A 24,581-nucleotide genomic window follows, 5' to 3' on the forward strand; every position below is an offset into this window, starting at 1 on the left:
CCCGGCTGTCTGGAGCTGGACATGGGGGTCTTTTGGTGCAGCTCACAGGACAGGTCTCTGCTTTGCATGCAGAGGTGTCTAGGTTGAAGATGATTTTTTCCTGATAAGCTCTTCCTCCTGTATTTTTCATGTAAAAGCTACCAAAAGCACACTAAGTGTAGTTGGTGTGCTTATTTCTGTTTGCTGAAATCTCACAATTTTAATAGTACAGCCACCAGGGCTGTTAGTCTGTCATTTGCTTTGAAGTTCTTCAACTAGCCTAGTCAGTAGTGTTTATCTTCTTCAGAAGGGTTTCTCCCTGGAAAAATGTCTCATCACATGCAGGACTGTTAAGGTTTTAATTGCTGGTTTGGGAGTTTAGGAGGTCGGATACAGCCTCTTGCCATGGAATCAGAGGAAATGACAGCTGTAAGAGCTGGTACACAAGAGGGAATGTTTCTGGCTGTTAGTGGAAGAAATTTCAGTTTTCTTACTTTCCTCTTGTTTTCTGCATGACCTTAAGAGATGGTGAAAACTGTAGTGCAAACATATCAGAAGTCTGTCTTTCTGGTGTGTCCATCAGAGTTCTTCATACATCATTTATTTTCACCAGTTGTTTAAATGTTTAACATGTTACTGATGGTGGAAAGATGGCTGAGATATTGTACGCATCAAAGTAATGGGTATTCTGCCAGCATTTAAGCGTTTAATCAACTAGTATTCAATTGCACATTTTGTTTTCCAGTTCTCATGAGTTTTCAGTTTTGCTTTTTTAAACTATTTTTGGGGCGTAGGAGTGTATATTTTGAGACTTCTGATTTTTTTTCTTGATCTGAATGGTGATACTAGAAATACTGAGGTAGTAGCTGTTTCTTCTGTATTTGTGTATGTTTTGAATTTATGAAATGCGTTTAATGGAACATTTTTCATTGAAGCTACTGTTTCTCATTCCAGTCATATGTCTAATTCGACTTTAATTAATGCATTGTCAATTATGATACCTGTCTACTGCAGCACATGTTAACAATCAGTGAAACATGAAGCATTCATTATGACAAGCTTCTATGGGAAATTATACTTGATAATGTGAGTTTTACCTATTGATCTGTGTTCAGCCTTCCTGTCATTTTAATTCCATGTTTCTTAAAAGTTATTGAATGCAAAATGGTGATATTCACTTGACTAGGAAAACTTACCTGATTAAACACAAAGTACTTGTGATGAACAAAGTTATGTGAATGAGAGAGCTAAAACTAGAGCTAGATTTGCAGTTCAACTTGTTGAGTCACTAAACACTGTTTTCTTTTTACAGATTTCTCTTGGTGCTGATTTGTTTAATATTCAGTGTACTATCTACTATAGAGCATTACTCTGAATTTGCCACTGGAACCCTTTTCTGGATGGTAAGTGGACTTTTTTGGGAAAGACTCTAATCAGTTTGACTAAATCTAAATTGCTTTAGGTGAACAAGGGCGATAACTGTTAATAATCCTTATGCAAAACATGCTACCAGGACATTTAAAATAGGACCTGTTTCATTCATTTAAAATAGTACCTGCTTTCATTCATTTAAAATAGTACCTGCTTTCATTAAAGGAAGGTCATAGTTTAATGGGGATGATTATTTTCTAGATCTGTAAACTATGAGGGTGCTTGATAGAGTAACAGTTTTTATGTACCTGCTTTTCATAAGGTATGAAACCGTACCCTGTAGCTCTTATAGTGGACAGCTAGTGTTCATCAGTCTTATGCAGTGTGGAACAGGATATTCTATAGGCAGGAATGTATTTTTAAAACGTATCTCTTCTAAGTCTTATGGTAAAAAATTGGCCAAGAACCATGCTCTTCACAAGTGTTTGAATCTTGGGGGTAAGTGATTTCTGTCAGACTAGTTTGCCGGTCTATAGAACAGGAAGGAAGAGCTTCTATCACACTTCTATGCATCAGTGATTTGGCCTTGAAGTTGGTGTTTGTTAACTGTTGTGGCTGTTAGCAATCCACTAGGGTGTCAGGTTCTTGACCATACATTAAGTTTTGTATTTGGTATTTTGCAAAAGCATAAAGACATTGTGTTGCTTATCTAATATCCTTTGCTTGTTATTAGGATCTTAAGTAGTAATGTAAAAAACAGGTGTTGTGATAGAAAAATCTGCTCACTTGGAAGTATACAGAGGTTGCTTATTGTTTTCACAGTAGCCAGGGAACAATTTTTTTATCACTGGACTGAGTGGCTAATTTACTGATGAAGTGTACCTGAACTGTGCTACCAGGCCTGAACTATTAACTCTCTTAAAAAGGTGAAATCACTTCCTGCAACCATCTATGAACTGTTGCAACATACATACAATATTTTTAAGTGTTATTTTGAAGTAGGTGGGAAATAAAAGTACAAATAATTTCCATGAGGACTCTAGACAATGTTCCTGTTCTGTTGCCCCTCTTCATCTATAGAAAGTTAAGAATGGAGATGAAACATCCTTGATAAAAATGGAGTAGATCACTTTTAAACAGTTACTCACAACATCTGTATTTTAGCCACTCAAATCCTCTTATCTCAGTGTGATAATCTCAGTATTCTTATTCTAATTTCTTTTTGCTAAGTGGTTACTTCTAATGTGATGGATTTTGGTTTTCCATCTGGTTTGAAAATAAAAATCAGTTACTTACTTGTTTTCCTGTGACTTAGACTACCTTAGTATATGCAGCTTTTGCGTGCAATTGACTAAGCCATCACGAGGACTCCTGAGTTATTTTGGGATTTTGATTGATGTTAATCCTGTAACAAATGTTGCTTGGCCTTTAAGCCATATTCAGTGTCAAACAAAGTGCAGTATTCTGCCAATCATATGTAGTCTTCTCATACTCACTGAAAGATGTAGAGTGATTATAGGTCAGTATAACCACCACCCAAAACAGTAACACTGGCAAGGATTCAATGCTTAGTTGATTGTTTTTGCGTAGATGTTAAGTGCATGTGCAGACAGATATTGGTGGACAAAAAATCATAGAATCATAGAATCATTTAGGTTGGAAAAGACCTTTAAGATCATCAAGTCCAACTGTTAACCTACCACTGCCAAGTCAACCACTAAACCATGTCCCTAAGCATTACATCTACCCATCTTTTAAATACCTCCAGGGATGGGGACTCAACCACTTCCCTGGGCAGCCTGTTCCAATGCCTGACCACCCTTTCAGTGAAGAAATTTTTCCTAATATCCAACCTAAACCTCCCCTGGCGCAGCTTGAGGCCATTTCCTCTTGTCCTGTTGCTTGTTACTTGGGAGAAGAGACCGACCCCCACCTTGCTACAACCTCCTTTCGTAACTAGATGAAGATAGATGTGTGGTTCACGTGATGCCCACATAGCATTGCTAGCTATTTTTAAGTGATGTTATCATCTAACAAATGAATCATGCATAGTCAGTGGCAGTGCTGGAACAATTTCTTGGTCACCTTGTGTTACAACCTTATCCTGGAGGATACCTCTCTTGAGTTTATTTTCCTCCCTGATGTTTCCTTAGCTTCCTTCCTAGAAACGGCCAGCACAAAGGTGAGCTGTTCTGCTGGCTACTGTAGATTCACTCGCCTAAAAAGCATTTGTCTTAAAACTGTGAGTTTGCTCTGAAACAAATTAATTTCAATTACAACACTTGAAAGATTGCTTTTAGAGCTAAGTAAATTATTTCTTTTTCATAGAGTTGTGGGGTTTCTTGTTTCTAGTAGCTAAATGGTTAGAATCCTGCTTTAAGCACTTCTCCCCACCTTTACCTGAAGGAATTTCAAACTGCATCTCCCATTTTACCCAGAAGAGTGCTAGCCCCACAGGAGCCTGGAGATCATTGCTCTCTTTACTCTGTAGTAGGTCATTACTCTGATCTACTTCATACCATAGTTGACTGTTCATGTAACCAGAGACAGTTTCTCTCACCAAAATATGAAAACGTATGCCTATGTATTCTGCCTTCTGTGCCTTCTGCTCTCTTGAAAGTGTTTGAGAACAGTGGAGACTGCCCGTATGGTGACAAACAAAATCGGACCAAAGCATCTATTGGATCAAGTTCAAAATGAAATTGATTTGTTTCTCTCCTGATTGAAGGAACCTGTAATTATTTGTATAGCCCTGTTAGTGTGTCAGTAGCAAATAAATACTAGTATGTGATGCTTGTGGTATTTTCTCACTTGTGGAAAAACTGCTTTTCATTATATTGAGGTAGATTAACAGTTGGGAAGGATCAACTTCAAAATTGTGATGTTGAAAGTTGGTAAGGCCTAACGAGAAAGATAGCATTTGATACTTGTAGACACTTAAATGTTTTTGTATTTTCTTAGAGAGGGTGAGATGAAGTGCCAAATACAATTTTGGATAATATGTGTCACTGGGGTAGATATGGCACATTAGTAACAGATGTAACTGCAGATGTGTCCTAAGCCACTAAAGTCTTGTGTTTTAAAAACTTCATTTTTTAATGTTCATAATACATCTGGGTGGTGTAAGATTTTTTTTTGTCAAGTGTGAAACCTATCATCATTCAGGTAAGCTATGTGAGTATACCAAGGAGAGAATATCATATCAAGAAGGCCCTCCAAAGCAGCATTTGTTGTTTGAATGGAAAAAGGGGGCTGAAGAAGCAGGTGCTGGAACTTAAAGTAAAAAAAGCCCCAAACCCTTACTCTCCTCCCCCTGCCCCCCAAGAATATGTTTTCAGGTCTCTGAAAATTCAGGTGGATTCTGAAGGAAAAACAAATTATGACTCTTTGGCCCTGTGTTTGAATGTTAAGGCAAATCTGTCATCTTTGACACTACTGAAGGCATTGCATAGCCACAGCTTCTGATATAGACTGATGCTGTGCCTCCCCAAATGCTGTAAATTGCTCTATTTGATATCCTTGCTTGGGCTTAAAGGAAACTTCTTTGCATTTGTGAAGAAAAGACAACATGTAAATCTCCATCCGATCATCATAGTGGTAAAATCAGTTTACTTCCATGCTAGTAGAACTGGTGAAATTGCATGTCTTGAACTTGCAAATGCTGTCATTTGAAGGAGGTTTTTATTCTCATGCTACCAAATATTTTGTGTATTCACTGCTACTCTTGGGAGGGTTTTTGCCAGCTCTGTCTGAGATGATAGATAATCTAATTTAATTTTTCCATATGCATACATTTTATGATCTTTGTTAATTCCTGGTTGGTTTTTTTTTGTCCTCTGACTATTTAGCAAGCCAGCAAATGAGGGAGGTGACAGTGGCATTGGCACAATGAATCATGCTGATAAACACCAACAAAATAGATAGTGAAGAACATAATTCCTCCTGAATTTTTTACACTTACAGAGAGAAGCTTAGAGTTTCAAATCATGTTTAAAATGGATCACAAGACTTCTAGGTAGAACAACAATGTACACGTTATTTCATGATCCACAAAGCTTAAATGCACTTGCAGGGGTTTTTTTTTATTCAGATTGCTACATGTGGTGTGGTATGAAAAGGAATCTCTAGTTTCCCCTGCTTTCCTTGGTCCTGGATCTGTACAGTTGGTTTTAACTTGTCTCTCCATCATTTTTTAGGATCTGCTGCATGAGAAAGTTCTTGTACAATGTCTGGGGAAACAAGCACAATGGAACAGGCCACAGTGGTGAATAAAGTGTTTGCAACACTTAAGGCAATACTACAGTACCATCTGCCTTCTAAACTTGCACTGCCTGCCCCTCTCTTCAGCTCCTGCAGATGCTGAAATTTTCCGGGCAGGAAGGGCAAATAGGGTTTTCCAAGATAATTGTGGCCACTCTAGTTGCAGATTGTGTAATGGGAGGGAGTAGCATCTCCATTTGTCATAGTATGCAAATGCTGTATCTCAAGAACTCTGGAACCATGTGCCTTGGTGGTTTCTTCTTTACATACAGTCATAGAATAATTCAGGTTGGAAGGGATCTCAGGAGGTTTCTAGTCCAACCTCCTGCTCAAAACAGGGTCAGTGATGAGATCAGACCAGGTTGCTCAGGGCATTATCCCATCAGGTCTTGAAAACCTTCCAGGATGGACACTGCATAGCCTTTCAGGGCAGCCTGTTCCAATGCCTGACCATCCCTCATGGTGAAGAAGGTTCTCCTTATATCCAGTATGAACCTCCCTTGTTTCAATTTTTGTTTGTTGTCTTTCATCCTTCTGCCATGGTCTGTTTTCTTTCGTCTTCCTGCCATGCACTGCTGTTAAGAACCTGGCTCCATCTTCTCAATAACCTCCTTGTATGTATTGAGAAGCAGCTCAGAGGTCCCCCATGCATTCATTTCTCCAGGCTGAACAAGTCCAGTTCCCTGAGCCTCTCCTCACAGGGCACGTGGTCCAACACCCTGACCACCTTGATGGCCCTATGCGGAACTTGCTCCAGTTTATCAAGGTCTTTCTTGTAGTGGTGGAAAAAAAACAGGTGCAGTATGCTAGGTGCAATCTAATGAGTGCTAAGGGGGAATAATCACTTCCCTTGTTCTCCTGTTATCTTTCATCACTTCCTTTCATTTGGAGGAGGTTGTCTTTAAAGACCTGCTAGCTATCTTGAGCTCGTTGGCCCTTCAGAGCTGTCTGCTATGGGATCCCACCTGTCAGTTCCCTGGATAATTGTAAGTTTGCTCTCCTGAAGTGTAGGGTCTGTACTCCCTTCAGGATCTTGAATTACATTATTTCATTGATGCTACATCCAAGACATTTTCATTGATTATTATATCCTCAACTAATTTTTACTTGTATATCTGAACAGCAGATCCAGCTGTGTTTCATTCCCAGTTGCCCACTCAATAACTGTGTCTAAAAGTTACTCCTGAAACACTCCAGAAATCTCTCAGGTTGCTTGTATCTCACTGTGTTGCTCTTCAAATAGGTGCTAGCTGAATTAAAGTCCTCTATAAGAACCAGAGCATGATCTAGAAACTTATCCTGATCACATGGTCTGTGACAAACTTCTGCCATGATGTCACCTTTAGTGGCCTGTTGTCAGATCATGATTTGGTGTACTAAGTGCTTAATACCTGACTTCTGGAAGAAGTCTGTCATGCCTCTTTTAAGTCCCCTGTCTGATGTCCCTGTGCATTTTTTCCAGTATGTGCTGGTTTTGGCTGGGATAGAGTTAATTTTCTTCATAGGAGCTAGTATGGGGCTATGTTTTGGATTTGTGCTGGAAACAGTGTTGATAACACAGGGATGTTTTAGTTATTGCTGAGCAGTGCTTACACAGAGTCAAGGCCTTTTCTGCTTCTCATCCCACCCCACCAGCGAGTAGGCTGGGGGTGCACAAGAAGCTGGCAGGGGACACAGCTGGGACAGCTGACCCCAACTGACCAAAGGGCTGTTCCATACCGTATGATGTCATGCTTATCTTATAAAGCTGGGGGAAAGAAGGAGAAAGGGGGGGATGTTCAGAGTTACAGTGTTTGTCTTCCCAAGCAACCGTTACACATGATGGAGCCCTGCTTTCCTGGAGATGGCTGAACACCTGCCTGCCCATGGGAAGTAGTCAATGAATTCCTTGTTTTGCTTTGCTTGCATGTGTGGCTTTTGCTTTACCTATTAAACTGTCTTTATCTTACCTCACGAGTTTTCTCATTTTTACTCTTCCAATTCTCTCTCCCATCCTGCTGTGGGAGGAGTGAGTGAGAGACTGTGTGGTGCCTAGTTGCCGGCTGGGGTTAAACCATGACAAGTATCTCATGCCCTAAATATTGGAACAGGTACTCTCTTAAGAAATCCTGCATTTTGATCCCCAGAACAGATTGGCAAAACTGAACAGCATACTGAGCCAAAAATGCAGTGTGAGGGATAACTATGGGCAGTTCTGTAACTGGAACTGCTGAGAAGTGAGAACTTATTCTATTGTATACTAAAAACAAGTGTCTGAAATAATCCTGCCCAGGATGATGTTCATGAACTTGAGATACAGCCTTACAAATTATCATGCCATGCCTGAGTACAAGAAGGTGGGTAACCAGGGTGTATTGTATATTCTAAGAGTAACAATTTGAGGGGAGGGGATGGAATGTGGCTTTCTTGCCTTTTATTGTGGACCACATGGTAAAGTCTGTTCCCAACACGCATGTGAGCATCAGTATTTTGGAACTGGTCTAAAATTCCTTTTAAAAAATAGATTGATACTTTTGGTAAAAACAGGGAAGGAAAAAAACTGTTAAATAGCTGTCTTTTTTTTTCCCCCCTACTTAATTACTTTCTAGACACTTTTGGCACTCATGGAGATATTTGTCAGGGTTCACTTGCCTCTTTGATAGCTTCTTCCAAATACAAGTCAAGAACAGTGATTATGGGATTTCCTCTAGTCAATACTTAATCTTGAGTCAACACTTTTCTCTTTCTGTCTTTGATAGAATTGACTCCTAATTATTACTTGTGTTTATCTGCTACCTTCCCAAAGGTTTTCATCAGTGCTCCTTAAATACCATGTGACTGAGTGCAGAATGAGTTTGTGATTCCTGCCTGATCTGCAGAGCTGCATCCGCATGCACTTTTCTGACAGGAACCTGGCTCTTTAAGAGTGTGCATCTTGAAGAAGGCAAAACCTGACAGCTGTCTTTCTGTTCCATCATCCTTCCCTGTTGCTTGTTATTCTTTCTTTAATGTAAAATTATTTCAAAATGCATAGTCTGAGAAATTAAGAGAACGGGCATAGTATTATTTCTTTTTAATTGGAAACCCTACCCGCTTGAAGTCATTTCACACTTCAGTTCTTCACTGATATATTTACAGATGGTTTGGTAATAGATAATTAAAAGAAGAAAAATTTAGTCTTTAAATACTAGAGTGGGCTTTAATCTACTTGTTCTTAAAATATATGTATGCGCGTTTATCATTACCTTGGATTCCTGTCACGGGACAACTCTGTTTCCATATTTCCCAGAGTTCTAACCATTTTACTTCTTTTTGCTTTCACTTGTTGAAATTTTCCCTGTGAGTTCAACAGATCAATCAAATCAGTGCTGATTGCTTATGATGTCTTTCATTACAAAACTTCTACTTGCTTAACTGACTTTTTTTTAAGACTTTTTTTAAGACTTTTTTTTAAGACTGACTTAAAGTCTTTTTGACTTTTAATATTTGTAACTTGTATGTAAGTCTTCCTTTTGTACTCCCTGTTCTAAGAACGATCCTCTAAAATCTTATTTACTGTAGTGTTTAAAGTTGTGCTTCTTCTTTGGCCACTTTCTGCTCTGGGAGGTCATCAAACTTACATGGACATGTCTGCTTCCTGATGTATAAAGCTTTCGTTCAGGTGTGTGTGCATATTCTACAACAAATTTATAAATTTTCACTAGTTAGTATTGTTGGGTGGGGGTTCAGAGCAAAGAATGTCTTGAGTTATTCTCAAAGAGTTGCTGATGTATTAGCACAGACTTTTTGCGTGACCATAGACAAACCTTGAAGTTTTCTGAGTCCAAGATCACAGTAGCTAAGTGACTGAGATTAAAAATAAAAAAGTGTTTAGGAGTATTTTTACTTAAATTCCCCATGAAAATTATTGGTTTTATTTTAAAAAATTATGCCAGAAAAGGAAAAAATACTATGTTTTCAGAAAACCCTGTGTATGCTTATGTCCATCTATTTTTTCAGGCTTCCTTCAGTGTGTCACTTTTAGGCAACATTTTATCCTTCCACTTTGCCCCAAATTTTAATTCCCTAATATATACAGTTATAAATTTGTCTTACTCTAAGATGATTCTATTGAAATATTATTTTTAAAAAGTTGCCAAAGCCTCTTGTATAAGCTTTTGCCTATACAGCAGGAGGCTGTAATGTTTTCTTAATGATCTAGTAGTTTGTGTGTCGGTTTTGATTTGTAAATGGCATCTAGATCTTTAAGGACATGGCATTAAAAAATAAACTATAAAATGGGCCAGGTGTAATTCCTCCTTTGAGGATTAATCTGATTGAGTGTTTTCATGGTTAGAGGTCATATATTTTTCTACCAGGAGAGGTCACCATGGTAGTTTACAAAAGACAGATTTTTATTTTTATTGTAGAAGACCTTGCAGAAAGAGAGTTTCTTAGCTTGTGGGAGTAATTTCACTAATTGTGTTGTTCTAAAACCAAAACAAAATATTATTTTTATCATGCATATGATGTTTTTGCACACTATGAGTAACAGAACACAATAAATCATCAGTTTGTACAATGAAAGTGTTGGAGGTGAAGGGAAAATTTTTCTCTCTTTTAATATCTTGATGTTAATTACTTTCTTAATTTAAGAATACCAAGAGTGTTCTTGACTTTGAGAAAATAGAATGTTTTTGCTATCAAGCATAGTGATTCAACTTTGTTGATTTAATTTCTGCTTGTATGCCATGATGTATTTAATGTTGTGGTCATTGCAATTGGAATGAAGGAGGGATAGGAAATATTGTTTATCTTAATGCGTTTTCCAATTCAGAGCACATAATCCAAATGTGAAATCACTGCAACATTTTCAGGCTAAGTGGTAACGGTGAAACTGTGTAGGAATTTATATACTGGATTGGACCAAAAGCTTAGTTGTTTCAGTGTTGTATCTCTGATAGTGGTCTGTTTTAAGTGCAAAAAAAGGAAGACTTCCTTACAAAGCTATTATATATTAAAATAGGTAAAGCACTTCAGAGTCTTTTCTTTTGCTTTCACCAGGGTTCACTAGATTCTAGTCATATTCTCCTGATGGGTGGTTTCCTTCTGTAGTTCTCTCAGGCTTATGGGATAAGACTTTAAAGGGCGTGTGCTGTCCTAGAAGCTTTCTACAGCAGAGCCACAAACAAGGTGGATTGTCTTAGTGTTTCAGCTGGGATCACCTTCCCTGTTTCAGCAGGGCTGGATCCTGGATTCCAGTGGTTTTTCTGTATGAGCTCGGCTCCTGTGGTACCTCTTCCTTTGGGAGACAGACTTTATGCATCCGCTTTCCTCTGACGTGTTTCTTTGCTGGAAAAAGCAACAACATATCTTCCAAACACATTAACACCTGTAGTTCATAGCAGTACAGTTCTAGAGGGTACACAATACCTTTAAAGACTCTGTTCTTGGGGACCTCGCTTGTTGTCTCTATTGTAGGCCCTCACTGCCCTCTCACATTGCTTGGTTGCTAGCATGTAGTGACTACATTTAGCATGTAGTGACTACATTTAGCATGTAGCTTTTATTAACATCCCTCTGTTTGCAAATCCTGTTGGAGAAAAGGCTGAGATGTAAGATCAGGAGCTTCCACATCAGCTGCTGCTTAAGCTTTTCATGAGACAGGCTCATGCTGTGGCTCCATTTAGGGGTCAGGGCTTAAGGGGAGGATCTCATGAAAGTTCTAGGCTGCAGATGGGTCACATTGTTCTGTGTCTTTCCTGAAGTCACTGCTTGGTTTTGGCTTTATTGAATGATTTCTTCTGTATCATATGCCATGAATACATCCTCCTGCTGTATATATAAGCTAGGCTTCTCAGAGTACCCAAACTTCAGAATACCAAGTGATAGCTGGATTACTTAAGCCAGCTAAGGCATGTGTATATTTAACTGCTCTGTTTCTGAACTGGACCTGAGGATGGCTTTTCTTTTTTGAAAGTAGTGAGTTGATGACACCATTTTCAAGGTGTGTGTTTTTAAGAGGACACGCTCTTCCTGTCTACAGTGGAGGAGCTCTCCCGTTCCTTTATTTTTGTCTCTGCTTTTGTCCCTTCTCCCATTTAAGCTATGTAGTCATGTCATAAAATGCTGTGTGATCTGTAATCTGTTAGCAGAATAGAAACAAGGCTGCATAGTGTATAAGCTTAATTTAGTCTTCTTTATGATTTATGGTGAAGTGCATGTATTTCACTAGGTTTGAGGGCGTTTTCTCCATCCCATCAAAGCAATCAGTGTTGGAAATTAAAAATGGTGGAATTTTTATCCATTTGCTGCTGTTGTGCCCATTTATAACTCTAAATCTGTGCTTTGCCACATGGCATTAGCACTTAGGGCCTTCTCCAGGTCTGTTTAATAAAGTGATATGTTGATAGTCTAATACATGAAGTTCACAGGTACTCCTCCTGCTCGCCTCACCAGATCATTTTTTACAGATGAGAATGGATTTCTTACAGATTATGGCATGTAGAGCAGGTCCCATAATATTTAGTGGCATTTTGTGATATTTGTGTAGAGTATATTGCTTGTGTAACAGTAGGTGTTAATGAGGTGTCCAGTCCCTTAAAGGCACAGGTAAACTGCTTCAGTAGAAAAATACACTATTTCTTTTCTACTATGGAAGAGTCAGACTATGTTAGTGTAGAATACATCTGAATAAAAATAAGCACATCACTCAAAAGCTTTTGCTGTATTCTTTTATTCCTTGTAAACCTGTGAGAGAGAAAACAAGAGGGAGAATGCCTGTTTCTTTCTGGGCTTCTTGTTGGTCTGTGGGAAGATGAAAAAATAGATCAGGAATATTATATTATTACAATATAAAACATTATTAAAATAGATATGGAATATTGTTTCATACATTAAACATATTAGAAAAAAAATTGAGTCCACAAGTCTTTCAACTCATTCCATAAGCTTAAGTTGTCTGCTAAGTGATCTTGCTGAGTTGCCATAGTCTTTCTGGAATCAAATGTAACTATCAAGCTTCTCGATGTGAATTATAATACAGTTATTCTTGTGGGTTATATTACCTTGTGGGTTGCCCTAATGCAGTACAGAACAGGTTGTGTTGGATGATTGCTGTGTACTTTTAAACTATCTAAAATAGAAATCATTGTGCAGTAAGTATGGCTGAGACGAATTAACAAAGGGCCAACTCATAATGCCCTTAGTCAAATTTTACTCACTTCTTACTCTAGCTCTATAGAGTTTTCTGTGCAAAGTTGTTTCAGAATGTGGCCCAAGAGACTAGAGAAACATTTCTTACTTGGGAGTGAGAGGAAGGTGGGGAGGTACGTGCAGGATTTTTCCAATTCCTCTCCTCGAAATTTTGAGACCCTCCCAAATCAAAAGGTTAAGAAACATGGATATGATTATTTACAATTCCGAAGTGGATATTCACATTGGATAGATTCCACTCCAGGAGCAAAGCTAAACCCTTCCTCTCCTACCAGAGGTGATCCCTTCAGGTCAGGCTTCAAGACATGCTGTTGGGGCACTGGAAGGCTCCCGTGGGGTACTGGTGGATCTATAGAGAAATGAAGAATTTCAGGCACTAACTTCTTGAATCTTCTTGATTTACTATTTGATTGTGTTTGCCTTAGTGGATTCTTTCTGAATTAATCAATTCTAGAAAAAAGTCCTGTTCAAAAAAAATTGAGATTGTAGTTAATTTTCTTTGTAGAAAAATTGTTGCCTGCCTAAACAGAATTGAAAAGTAAATCTTCCTCCCCAAGTCACCCAACTCACTTGAATGGTAGTTGTCACAGGTAATGTGACTACAGCACCATGTCCTTCCCTCATTAGCGTACAACTTCATTCTGTACAGGAAATAGCAAATGTCGATAAACTGAAAGATAAAGATACTCCTGGTATGAATTCAGCAAATTCAGCATATTTATCAATCAGGCGTGCATGGAAACTTTTTTTTAAGAAATGTTAAACAAATCCATTTGTATCCAAACAACAGGCTTTTAAACATTGAGTGCATTGGTTTCATCAAAGAGATGTGAGTCTGAATAAGCTAATGATACTATAGGACACTTAGTAGCATTTGGCATCTTTTCTTCCATATATTAGATATTATATTTTCACATATGATGTCTGTCATCTTTATAAGAGCAAGCATGATGGTAGGAAATAAGTATTTTCAATATCAGTAGGTTTTCATAACATTTGAGTAACTATTAAGCTAAACAGGTCACTAAATTGACATTTTCAACTCTAAGGACTGGAAAACCTTGAAGACAGGTTATCAGATTAAGTTTTGGACATAAGTACACGTGTGCAAACATTTGGACTATTAAACCTTTATGCCTGCTTCTGAGGCTTCATTGTTTTGAGCTGCCATTCCTTGATTGAATCTTCGTGAGCACACACTATTCATTTAGCCATCCCACTTCCTCCTTTTACCCGAGCACCTAAATATTCCAATAAAAAAAGTGAAGAGAGCCTTGTGTGTGCTCTCCACCTAAAACACAGCTGCAGCTGAGAAAATACTCGTCTTTTTCATGTGTGCACTTTAATCACTCCAGCCGAACTGCTTCCCTTCTCCTGCTTCCCCCGTGCAGTTATCCATAACCATACTGGAACATATTGTAAATTCCAGGCTATATATTTCATTTACACATGCTCCTGTATAAAATGTTGATTTTCTGTGTTAATGTGAGCATTTTTTTATTTAGTCATCAATTACATTCTTGGGTAAAAGTTGATGGCTTTTCCACAAGCGTTTCTTATTTGACTGATTGAATTAGATACGGATGGAAGTTATTTGCATACATCTTTGCCTTTAAGCTTATTTTTTTCATATTTTTAATACAATTAATAAAATGGAGTTATACTAAAAATAGCATAAACATGATTGTGTATTATTTTATGGTTTATTTTGTGGGGGGAAAAGAAAGACCTATGCAGTGGCTAGACTTAAGAAAAAGAAAAAAAAATACAAAGATGAAATGAGTTCAAGGTCTTCCACCTGGCTGGGCAAAGGATATTATAGGTGTGTGTTTTGGTTTATTTTTCCCAGACAACAGGGACAAGCACAGAATAACGGAACACTGCTACTGACTTTAGCAGAGATATTAGGTAGTGCAAGCCCGGTTTAAAATCTGTAATTATATTATATGTCAGTTCTTACAGTGGATAGGCAGTTACTGCATGTTAAATGCTTTCCCTAGTATTACTGTGGCTATTTGAATTGCCAAGAGTATCCTTTACCACTAACAAAACAGGAAGAGACTAACATGTGAGTGTGAAGAATCTGGTCCGTACTGTTGTTTCCTTACTCTGTGCTCTGCTTCCTGGAAGATAATTGAAGTTGCAGCGCTGCCGAAAGACCCTCTCCACTGGTACATTTGTCAATACAGCGTGCCTCTGGCCGTGCCTCTGCAGCAGGTTCAGTGCCCCAGACAAAGGATGATGCTCTGTGTTTTTCCGCACCTGTCTCCTGATCCTTCAGTGGGTCATGGCAAATGTCCTGACAGTTAATGGCAGCTGTTCTGTTCAAAGGATGTGCATCTTTGCTTTCCCATTCTACCCTCATAGGAGTTCAGAGAAGGGTTGCTGAGAAGAATGGAAGGCTGACATTCAAAGCTGATTGCTAGATAGAGTAGCCAAGGGTATTTATTAGCTCTATTTTCATCACGCCTGATGTGACTCTTATTTTTTTGAGGTAATGGTTTGTTCCTACTTGTTATTGTTGGTTTTGATTTCATTAGAGGAGTTCATCCCTGGCTTTCTGTTGATGCCAAATGGCTTTCCAGGTTTATAAAATCTGCTGAGAATCCTCCATCATGTATTTCTTCCTTCACCACTTGCAGAAGGGGAAAAATACTGCTGGGAGCCCAAACAAAAAAGTTGTGCGGGATCCTTGTGAGTATAATCCTATTTTGAAAGCAAGGGTTCTGGAAAATTTCAGAAAGCTGGAGAAAGATCTCAAACTAACATATAGATGGGTGTCAATCAACAGGAGCATATTTGGCATACTATTTAATTTGCAGATTTTTTTTGCAGATTTTTTCTGGTTCATTTTTTGTCCACAACAACTCTTCACCATCGTTTGTTGCCATTTTGGTGAGAACAAGCCTTTTTTCTGACTTGCCAGAAAAATGCTGGGGTTTTTTTTTTCTTTACCAGAAGGTAAATGTGAGGCAATAAATTTAAGGTTCTGAAAAGTGTTTATGTGTATAGGAAGAAAAGGGCTTTTTTAAAAGTGAATTTAGTGAGGTGAGGTTTGATCAGCCTTGACAGCCCTGGAAATGGATGTCTTCTATCTTTCATTAGAAGTATACACAACAACAGTGTAAATTTCATAATCTTCCTCCTTCTTTTTTTTTTTTTTTTTTGGAGGGACCACCTATAGAGCTGTGATGTTTGTCCAGTTTCCATGGTCTTTTGGTCTTTGGCCTGTCTGAGGCTGCCAACAAATGCGTTAATTGCTGTGGTTTTGGTAATGTGGACACCTGTCCAGGACAAAACGAACTGAGATCAGTAATTAATTTCAAATTTATTAAAAATGTAGCTTCCTCCTTCTTCCTCCTTCCTGTCAACAATTTATTTTTCCTTTCCGAAGACTGTGCAACCGTATTGACTTTAGCAGGGTTTCCCGGATGTAACCAAGATGGGTTCTTGTTGGTAGCTGAAATAAAATCATACATTCTGGAATTTGCCTTGAGAATAAAATACCCTCAGGCCAGATATAGTTTTAATTTCAGCTTTTAGAAGTACCCTCAGAGGATCATCAAGGAATAACCTAAGTCTAAGAAATTTTTGCTTCCTCAGCACTTATCTTCTTGTCTCCTTTCTACACAATTTTTTACCTAACTGACCCAGAGATTCTAATATACAATTTCTGTAAAAATGATTCTTCCAGTGCCATCAGTGTTGTCTGTTAGGACCGACATTGAATAAACTGCCACTGAGTCGCAGAAGCATGCTTTTGATGCAGTTGGATGGCACGTTTGTTTTCATTTTAATTGCTATGGATATCTTCCCTTGTCAAAGGGTAAGTTACCAACATTGTCAACAAAATCACATAAGCTATGCTTTCTAATTGTGTTTCTTCCTCTAAGACTGGGAACACGTATTTCTGAGGTGGAGCTCAGTGGAGCTCAGCCATTTTAGTCTGCAGATAAGGATGTGGAATTGTTTGCTTCAGAAATGCTCTTTCAGTTCAAGCTTTGGTACTAGCTTTCTGCCTAATTACAGAAAGAAATGCTCATGACTTCACAGTCTACTGCAAAGCTTCAGTGCTATTCCTCTAGCAGGTCTATTAGGTCCATATAGACAGTGTTCTGCTTCCTTTGGTGGAAATAAGAGATCCTTAATAAGAGACTTGAAAACAAATGCTACTGAGTGATGATACCAGGAACCTGCTAAAAATGTAGACAATAAGTGAGAGAGCATTTTGCAAGATTTCTGAAATGCAAGCATTGTTTTCCTTTGAAGATTGTACTTGAATTGGGCTTTGCCTATTATGCTTGAATAAATGTTTGCATTTAGATTTCAGACAGAGCACAAACTTAGAAGTGTTACTTGTAGAAGCTGTAGATGATACGTTAATTAAAAAAAATAAACTTGTGGAGCTAATTTGCTGTGTATTTTCTTGTGCTTCTGCCTTGAAACTGTGCTGTAAACTTTCTTAGTTTTCTACTAATTGTTGGGTTTAGTCAGGCTGAAAGTGCCACGAAAACAGAGGAAGACTGTGCATATTTTCTTGATTCTCATTCCAGGCAATACAAGGAGGTAGAAGTGAATACAGAAATGTTAACCTAACTTTGTTAAAAATCAAAATTGACAAGCAGTCTTGCATATTATTGTAGAGTTTTTCTTATCTATTTTTGATATTTGATATTTGAAATATTTTGGTCTCTTTTCAGCCATTCAGAATGTCAGTTTTAAAGACATGTTGGTATTGTTATTCAGTGAAAACTGTGATTTAAGTGTGTTCACTCTTTGGGTGTTTTAGAATTCCCCAGGTGCAGATTGCAAGCATGTTTAAGTTAAAATACAAATATTTCCCAAAGCTGTAATTTATGTAGTAGGTGTTTGGTGACTCTGAGTTACTGAATACAGTTTGGGTTGGAACAAAGCCTAGAAGCTGTATTTTGGTTGTGCTAGCATATTGCAATGGCAGAGGAAAACAAGGAAGGAAGGAACAAAGATCTCAACAAATCTGTCCATGTTGTGATGTTTACTAATCTACTTTCTTTAGAAGTATCTCAAAGTATACCGATCCTTGGTTATGCACGAGTGCTTTACAATATAGTGCTATAGAGGGAAGCGATATTAAAATATAGATCATTCATTTATTTTATACGCTGTACATATACTGCTCACCTCAGCTGCGGAGGCGAGCACCTCCAGTGCCGGCACAGTCTGCAGCAGAGAGCTCTAGTGTGGTGCACAGTGGGGGTCCTGAACCGGGGGAACCTCAGGGGGAGCTGAGAGTCCCTCCAGGAGCCCGCAGCTCGCGCGACAGCAGCTGATGAGACCTGGGTGGTGCCGAGCCCTCCCCTCCCCACCTATAAAAGAAACCCCTGGGGAGCGCTAGCGACCAGGCCGGGCAAACAGGGCATGGCGCGGCAGTTTTCCTGCCGGAAGGGCGCTGTAGCTCTGCCAGCTCAACTGGGGAGCAATGGTGTCCACCTGGCAGAAGGCCATGTCCTCTCTAAACTGCATGCTCCACAACTGACGCAGCTTCCCAGACACAGCTCCAATGGGAACATGCTGCCACCCAAGTGTCAGGCTGCAGGGTGTGCCCAATATGCAGACCGGACCCACTTTTTAGGGAAGTCTGCTGCCTCCCTGGGGCCTGGCTTAAAGATGTGAAGAGAAAACTTCCTACCCTGGTATGGTCCTCAGATTATTTTCCATTATTGATTTTTCATGTAGGCAGCAATGAATTTTCAATTAGAAGTCCAAGGGCAATCAAGAGAGACTTCAGGGCCTTGGGATGACTGGTTGAGAGATCAGGAGCAGAAGTAGTGTTCTTTTCTATCCTTCCAGTTGCAGGGAATGATGAGGGAAGAAACAGGAAGAGCCAGCAGATCAATACCTGGCTTAGAGCCTGGTGTCACCGGCAGAATTTTGGTTTTTTTGATCATGGGCCTGTCTACATGACACCAGGCCTGCTGGTGACAGATGGGGTACACCTGTCTCAATTGGGGAAAAGGATCTTTGCACAAGAGTGAGCAGGGTTCATCAAAAGAGCTTTAAACTAGATTTGAAGGGGGAAAGGGATAAACCCAGACTTGCTAGAGATAAGCCTGGGGGTGGCACGCCGATGTTTGAGGTACAGTGTGCTAGTGAGGTCCTTCAGTCTGCTCCACGATGTGCTGAGTACACTGGAGCATATTTGAAATGTCTCTATACTAATGTGTGTAGCATGAGGAATAAACAAGAGGAACTAGAAGCTTTGGTCCAGTCCCAGAGCTACGACATAAATGAAACCTTGTGGGATGAGTCCTCTTAGTGAGGTCCCCTGGGAATCTGCTTTTGAAAGTATTGGGGTCCATGAATGCTGGTCACTTTTTAAGAGCCATCTCTTAAGAGCACAGGAGCAGGCAATTCCTAAGTGTCGGAAGTTGAGCAGGGATCTTCTCCTAGAACTTAGGCAGAAAAGGAAAATGTAGGGACATTGGAAGAAAGGACAGGTAACACAAGAGGACTACAGAGAATCTGTTCTCCATGGTAGGGAGAAAATTTGTGTGGCCAAAGCTCAATTAGAGTTCAAGCTGGCCAGCACTGTGAAGGACAACAAAAAGGGCTTTTTAAAATATGTTAATAGCAAAAGGAGAATCAGAGGTAGCATTGGGCCGTTGCTTGACAAGGTCGGTCACCCCACAAGTAGGGATGTAGACAAAGCGGAGACATTTAATGCCTTCTTTGCCTCTGTCTTCAACACCGATGATGGGTCCTGGGAACCCCGGAGCCCGGTGTTGGAAGACCGTGACTGGGGGGATGATAAACTCTCAGCCAACCCTGAACTTGTTTGAGACTTCCTGCTCCAGCTGGATGTGCATAAATCTATGGGGCCCAATGGGATTCATCCCAGGGTACTGAAAGAGCTGGCCGATGTCATTGTGGGACTTCTCTCCATTATTTTTCAGCGGTCTTGGGAGTCTGGAGAGGTCCCAGTCAACTGGAAGATGGCAAATGTTGTCCCAATTTTCAAGAAGGGTAAGAAGGAAGATGGTCTTAATTACAGGCCTGTCAGTCTCACTTCAGTGCCTGGTAAAATTATGGAGAAGGTTATTCTGGGAGTTACCAAAAAACACTTGAGAGACAATGCAGTCATTGGTCATAGCCAGCATGGGTTCATGAGGTGAAAGTCCTGCTTAACGAACCTAATTAAGGGAAGTCAGTAGATGTGTTGGTTCAGGATTTTAGCAAAGCTTTTGATACTATCTCTCACAGTATCCTTCTGGATAAACTGTCCAGCACACAGCTAGACAAGTCCATAATACATTGGGTGAGGAATTGGCTGATGGGACAGGCTCAAAGGGTTATAGTAAATGAGGTTACATCAGGCTGGGTGTCAGTCACCAGTGGGATTCCCCGGGCTCAATTTTAGGGCCAGTGCTCTTTAATATTTTTATAGATGATCTGGACACAGGAATCGAATGTACATTAAATAAGTTTGCCAACGATACTAAACTAGGAGGAACCATGGACTCCCTCAAGGGTAGAGAGGCATTACAGAGAGATCTGGATAGACTTGAGAGCTGGGCAATCACCAACCATATGAAATTTAACAAGAGCAAGTGCTGGATGCTCCACCTGGGACAGGGCAATCCTGGTTATACATACAAATTGGAGGACAAGAGGCTGGAAAGCAGCCCCACGGAAAGAGATCTGGGGGCTTGGGTTGATGACAAGTTGAATGTGAGTCAACAGTGTGCCCTGGTAGCCAAAAGGGCCAACCGTGTCCTGGGGTGCATCAAGCACAGCATAGCTAGCCAGTCAAGGAAGGTGATTGTCCCACTCTACACTGCACTGGTGTGGCCCCACCTCGAGCAATTTAGGATGCCTCAGTATAAGAAGGACGTCATAGTATTGGAGTGTGTCCAGAGGAGGGTGACCAAGATGGTGAAAGGCCTCGAGGGCAAGATTTACGAGGAGTGGCTGAGATCATTTGGTTTGTTCAGCTTGGAGAAGAGAAGGTTGAGGGGTGACCTCATCACAGTCCACAACTTCCTCAAGAGGGCCAATGGAGGGCGAGGTGCTGATCTCCTCTCTCTGGTGAGCAGTGATAGGACACAAGGAAATGGAATGAAGCTCTGTCAGGGGAAGTTCAGATTGGACATTAGGAAAAGGTTCTTCACAGAGAGGGTGGTCGGTCACTGGAACAGGCTCCTCAGGGAGCACCAAGCCTGGCAGAGTTCAAGGAACATCTGGACAATGCTCTTAGTCATATCATTTAGTTTTAGGTAGTCCTGCGAGTAGTAGTGAGTTGGACTTGATGATCCTTATGGGTCCCTTTCAACCTGAGATATTCTATGATTCTATGATTCTATTTTGAATATACAAAAGTTGATATTACACTTTCTAGTTCTATGTTTATAAATTCTGTTTCATGATCTAGAAACATTTCATATACTTATAAGTTTTAGGAATGATATGTAGCCTCCCTCCATTCCTTATTTTTAAAAATTTTAAGTTTTGGAAAGAAACAAAAGAAGAAGAATACTGCGTTTTTCCCTATGATATACTGATGGAATGGAGCTTAAACCATCCTTTTATTCATGCAAGGCACATTCAGGAACAGATTATATATCCCTTTTATGTACTGGCTGGCATATGCATATAAAAAGTGAACATATTAGGCACAATCCTTTTCATTGCGTCTTTCACCTCAACAAGCTAATTTGTGTTAGTCATAGGAATAAATTAGATGTGCAAACTGTAGTCTGTCTTTTAATGAAAAAAACCTGATATTCTGTCCTTTTAATTCTGATAGGAAATAGTTCTGGTTGTGTTTTTTGGTGCTGAATATGTGGTACGATTGTGGTCTGCAGGCTGCAGGAGTAAGTATGTTGGCTTCCAGGGAAGAATACGTTTTGCCAGAAAGCCAATATCAATTATCGGTAAGATTTAAACTTTTTTTTCTTACCTTTGCTATTATCATCCATTTTAAAGTAAAGATGTCAACTACTGCAGAGGCTATGTTGCAATTCTGAGCTATGTCTATCACTCAAGCATTTATCTGCTTTGTGAGCCTATGCAATTATTTCTTTTGGATCAGCTTAAGAAAGGCAAATTGTAAAGTGAAGAAATCTTTACTAAATCTACTTGTGTAATTGGAGAAAATTGACAAGATTTTCAACACAAAATCCTTCCTTAGATCTGCTGTAGAAAGCAAACACAAAGGTGAGTATAAATTGGGAAAAACATGGAAATGTGCAAAGTATAACTCAGGAAAAATTCTCCTGGGTAGTACTAAAGCAGTTTTAGATGGTTTGAGGGACTATTGTCAGTAGTATCTCTGGAGTAGGAGAGAGTTTAGGGGGAGAGATGACAAATAGAACCTGTGGAACAGTGAGGGATTAATAAAAGGTGATGTTCGGACAAAATTGTAGTAGACTATAAAATCAGTGTTTTTGTTTTAAGCCTGTGATTTTATATAGACTCCAGTAGAGCTGCGAATTTTGCGTTACTCAAACATAAACTCATTAAGTTTTTAATAAAGCAAGGTGGCAGAGGTGAAAAGGGAAGAGAATGAGCTGCTGTTTCCTTAAGCATCTGTGACTGTATGAAACTTGATGCAAAACCTTAGGAAACAACATATTCTATTATACATATTCTATTATCCATCTAGATGTGGGTAGTGAATAATGTGATGAGACTGTACTCAGTTTTAGGTTATTGAAAAAGAAGTGTTTCATTACATAAAAAAAAATTCTTCAGCTGCTTCTAGAGCTGATATAGTTTCATGATTTAACCATCGAGCCTATAGGTAATTTTCTTTCTTCTAATCATGTTCTTGACTTCTCTTTCAATTAAGAAATGCTTCTTAGGTAGGTATATTAGAGTACACAGGTGCAGGAGAAAATGTGGCAGTCCCATTAAACTGTGATTTCAACTTGGTTGAAATCATTCAATCAGTTCTGTATACTGGTATTGTGCATCTACCACAGTAAACATTGATGTTTGCATAGCCCTTGGAGAAGATACAGTGGTTTTTGTTAAGAAAAGCTAAGAATGACTGCAGCTGATTGTGCATTCAAAGGTATCAGTACTGTTTTTACATTTAAAATTCCCTTAAGAATACAATACATTTAAAGTCAAGATTTGTTTTACATATGAAATGCAGATGGAACTGTGTCTACACTAATCCAAATAGCTGAACCTGGAAAATACATTTGCTGTGAATGATAGAATCATACTGACTCATCATTTTCAAATCAACAAGAATAAAATACAAACACTAGAAAAAGAAGTTAAAGGATTAGAACAGAATGTAAAAAATAAGGTATTCATTTTACTTTTGCATTAATACAAAAGTCTTTATTTTAAAGTCAGAAAATATCATTGAAATGTCTTTGATCAGAGAGATTTCTTTTATGGGTTTTTGTTGACACTAAAATTTGGATTAATTCTTAGAAAGTTCAACTTGCGTAGCAATTTTGAACTTCTTTAATTTCTCCCATTCTCTTTCCTTTTTTCACCTGTTTAATTGTTAATAGAAATTTTTTTGGTCCTTATTACGAGAAAGAGATTTAGTAGTTAAGCCTAGTTTTTACTTTCTTTTATAAACTTGTTTAATACTATTGCATTCCATGCTGCATAAAATAGTATGTTAATATACAACTTCTATAACTGGGGAAGGAAAATGTTAAGAGAGGAGACACTGTTTCTTGACTGGTCTTTTAAAATTTTATCTAAAATGGAAAATGATGCAACTTCTCTACCTTGTAAATCAAAATCTTTTATTTCTTAGGTATATTTTCTAAAGTTAGCTTAATTTTTCTCCTCTTTGCAGACAGATTATAGGTGATTACATGTAATCGAGAAAAGACAACTCTGTAATTAAAGAACCTGTCAGGAGACATAGATTGAATTAATTCCCAGCATACCAAGACTCCCCAGAAAAATCACTTTGTCTCTCCGTGCTTCTTCATCCTCTAGTTCACAGAATGAGCATGTTTAAAGAGTGCGTACTGCTCGTGTATTATGGCAGCAGCAGTAATAGTGATACCTTTCCTAAATATTGATTTAACACTTCCATTACTTACTGTTTCAGTAGGGTTAGGTTAGGAGCTAAATGCTTCTGAAAATCCCAGCCTAATTAGGGTTTTATGAAAGGCAGGTAACCAAGCACAGGCAAAATCAAGAGAATGTCCTTTCACAACCTCTTTTATCCTTTTGTTGTTATTGCAGAAAATGTTGCAAAGAACCAATTTATGAATTAACTTTTGTTTCTCCTGGTTTTGACAGCATGCAGTTTGAAAGACATAAGGGAGATATAAATAACTGGTGTAAAGACCTGACTCCACATATATGTGTCCATCTCATATTATCCTTAAGTAAAGGACAATAGAACTTTATTTATGAGCACCTTTAATTGGTTATGTATACAGCTCTGAAAAAGCATCAGCACCTGGTATGTAAAGGTCCAGTTACCTTGTATAAACCTAATTTATGACGTGCTGATAGAACATGAAAGTTCAACAAAAAAGAATGTGATGTAAATCAAATTCAAATATGTGCATATAATCTGATTAATTTAAGTCGTTATGGACATCATGTTATCTCCAGACTACTAAGAACACACCTGAAAGCTGAGGGCTATTTACATTCTGTAAAATACTATGGCAAGTAAAAATTAAAATACAAATTCAAATAATTTTACTGTTTTAAATTTAAAAAGGATTAATTGCTTTTAATCAAAAAGCCGAGAATTGCATACTTAGACAGTAAACTTGTGAGAACATTAGAAACAAGTCAGCAATTTGCTCAAAACAGTACTCAGGTAA

General features: G+C 38.8%; 1 protein-coding gene across 1 annotated transcript in view; it reads left to right on the forward strand.

Moving 5' to 3' along the window:
• The window catches only part of LOC309589909 (potassium voltage-gated channel subfamily KQT member 1-like), a gene marked incomplete at both ends in the record, with an annotated part of 511,694 nt that overhangs the window by 28,780 nt on the left and 458,333 nt on the right, over positions 1-24,581 (forward strand). Inside the window, 2 exons of the mRNA XM_082310623.1 lie at positions 1,292-1,382; positions 21,566-21,692. Of these exons, the coding sequence (XP_082166749.1) occupies positions 1,292-1,382; positions 21,566-21,692 (218 nt within the window). The remainder of the gene's footprint in view (positions 1-1,291; positions 1,383-21,565; positions 21,693-24,581) is intronic.

This window comes from Platalea leucorodia (assembly GCF_965183815.1).
Source record: "Platalea leucorodia genome assembly, chromosome: 4".
NCBI classification, from domain to species: domain Eukaryota; kingdom Metazoa; phylum Chordata; class Aves; order Pelecaniformes; family Threskiornithidae; genus Platalea; species Platalea leucorodia.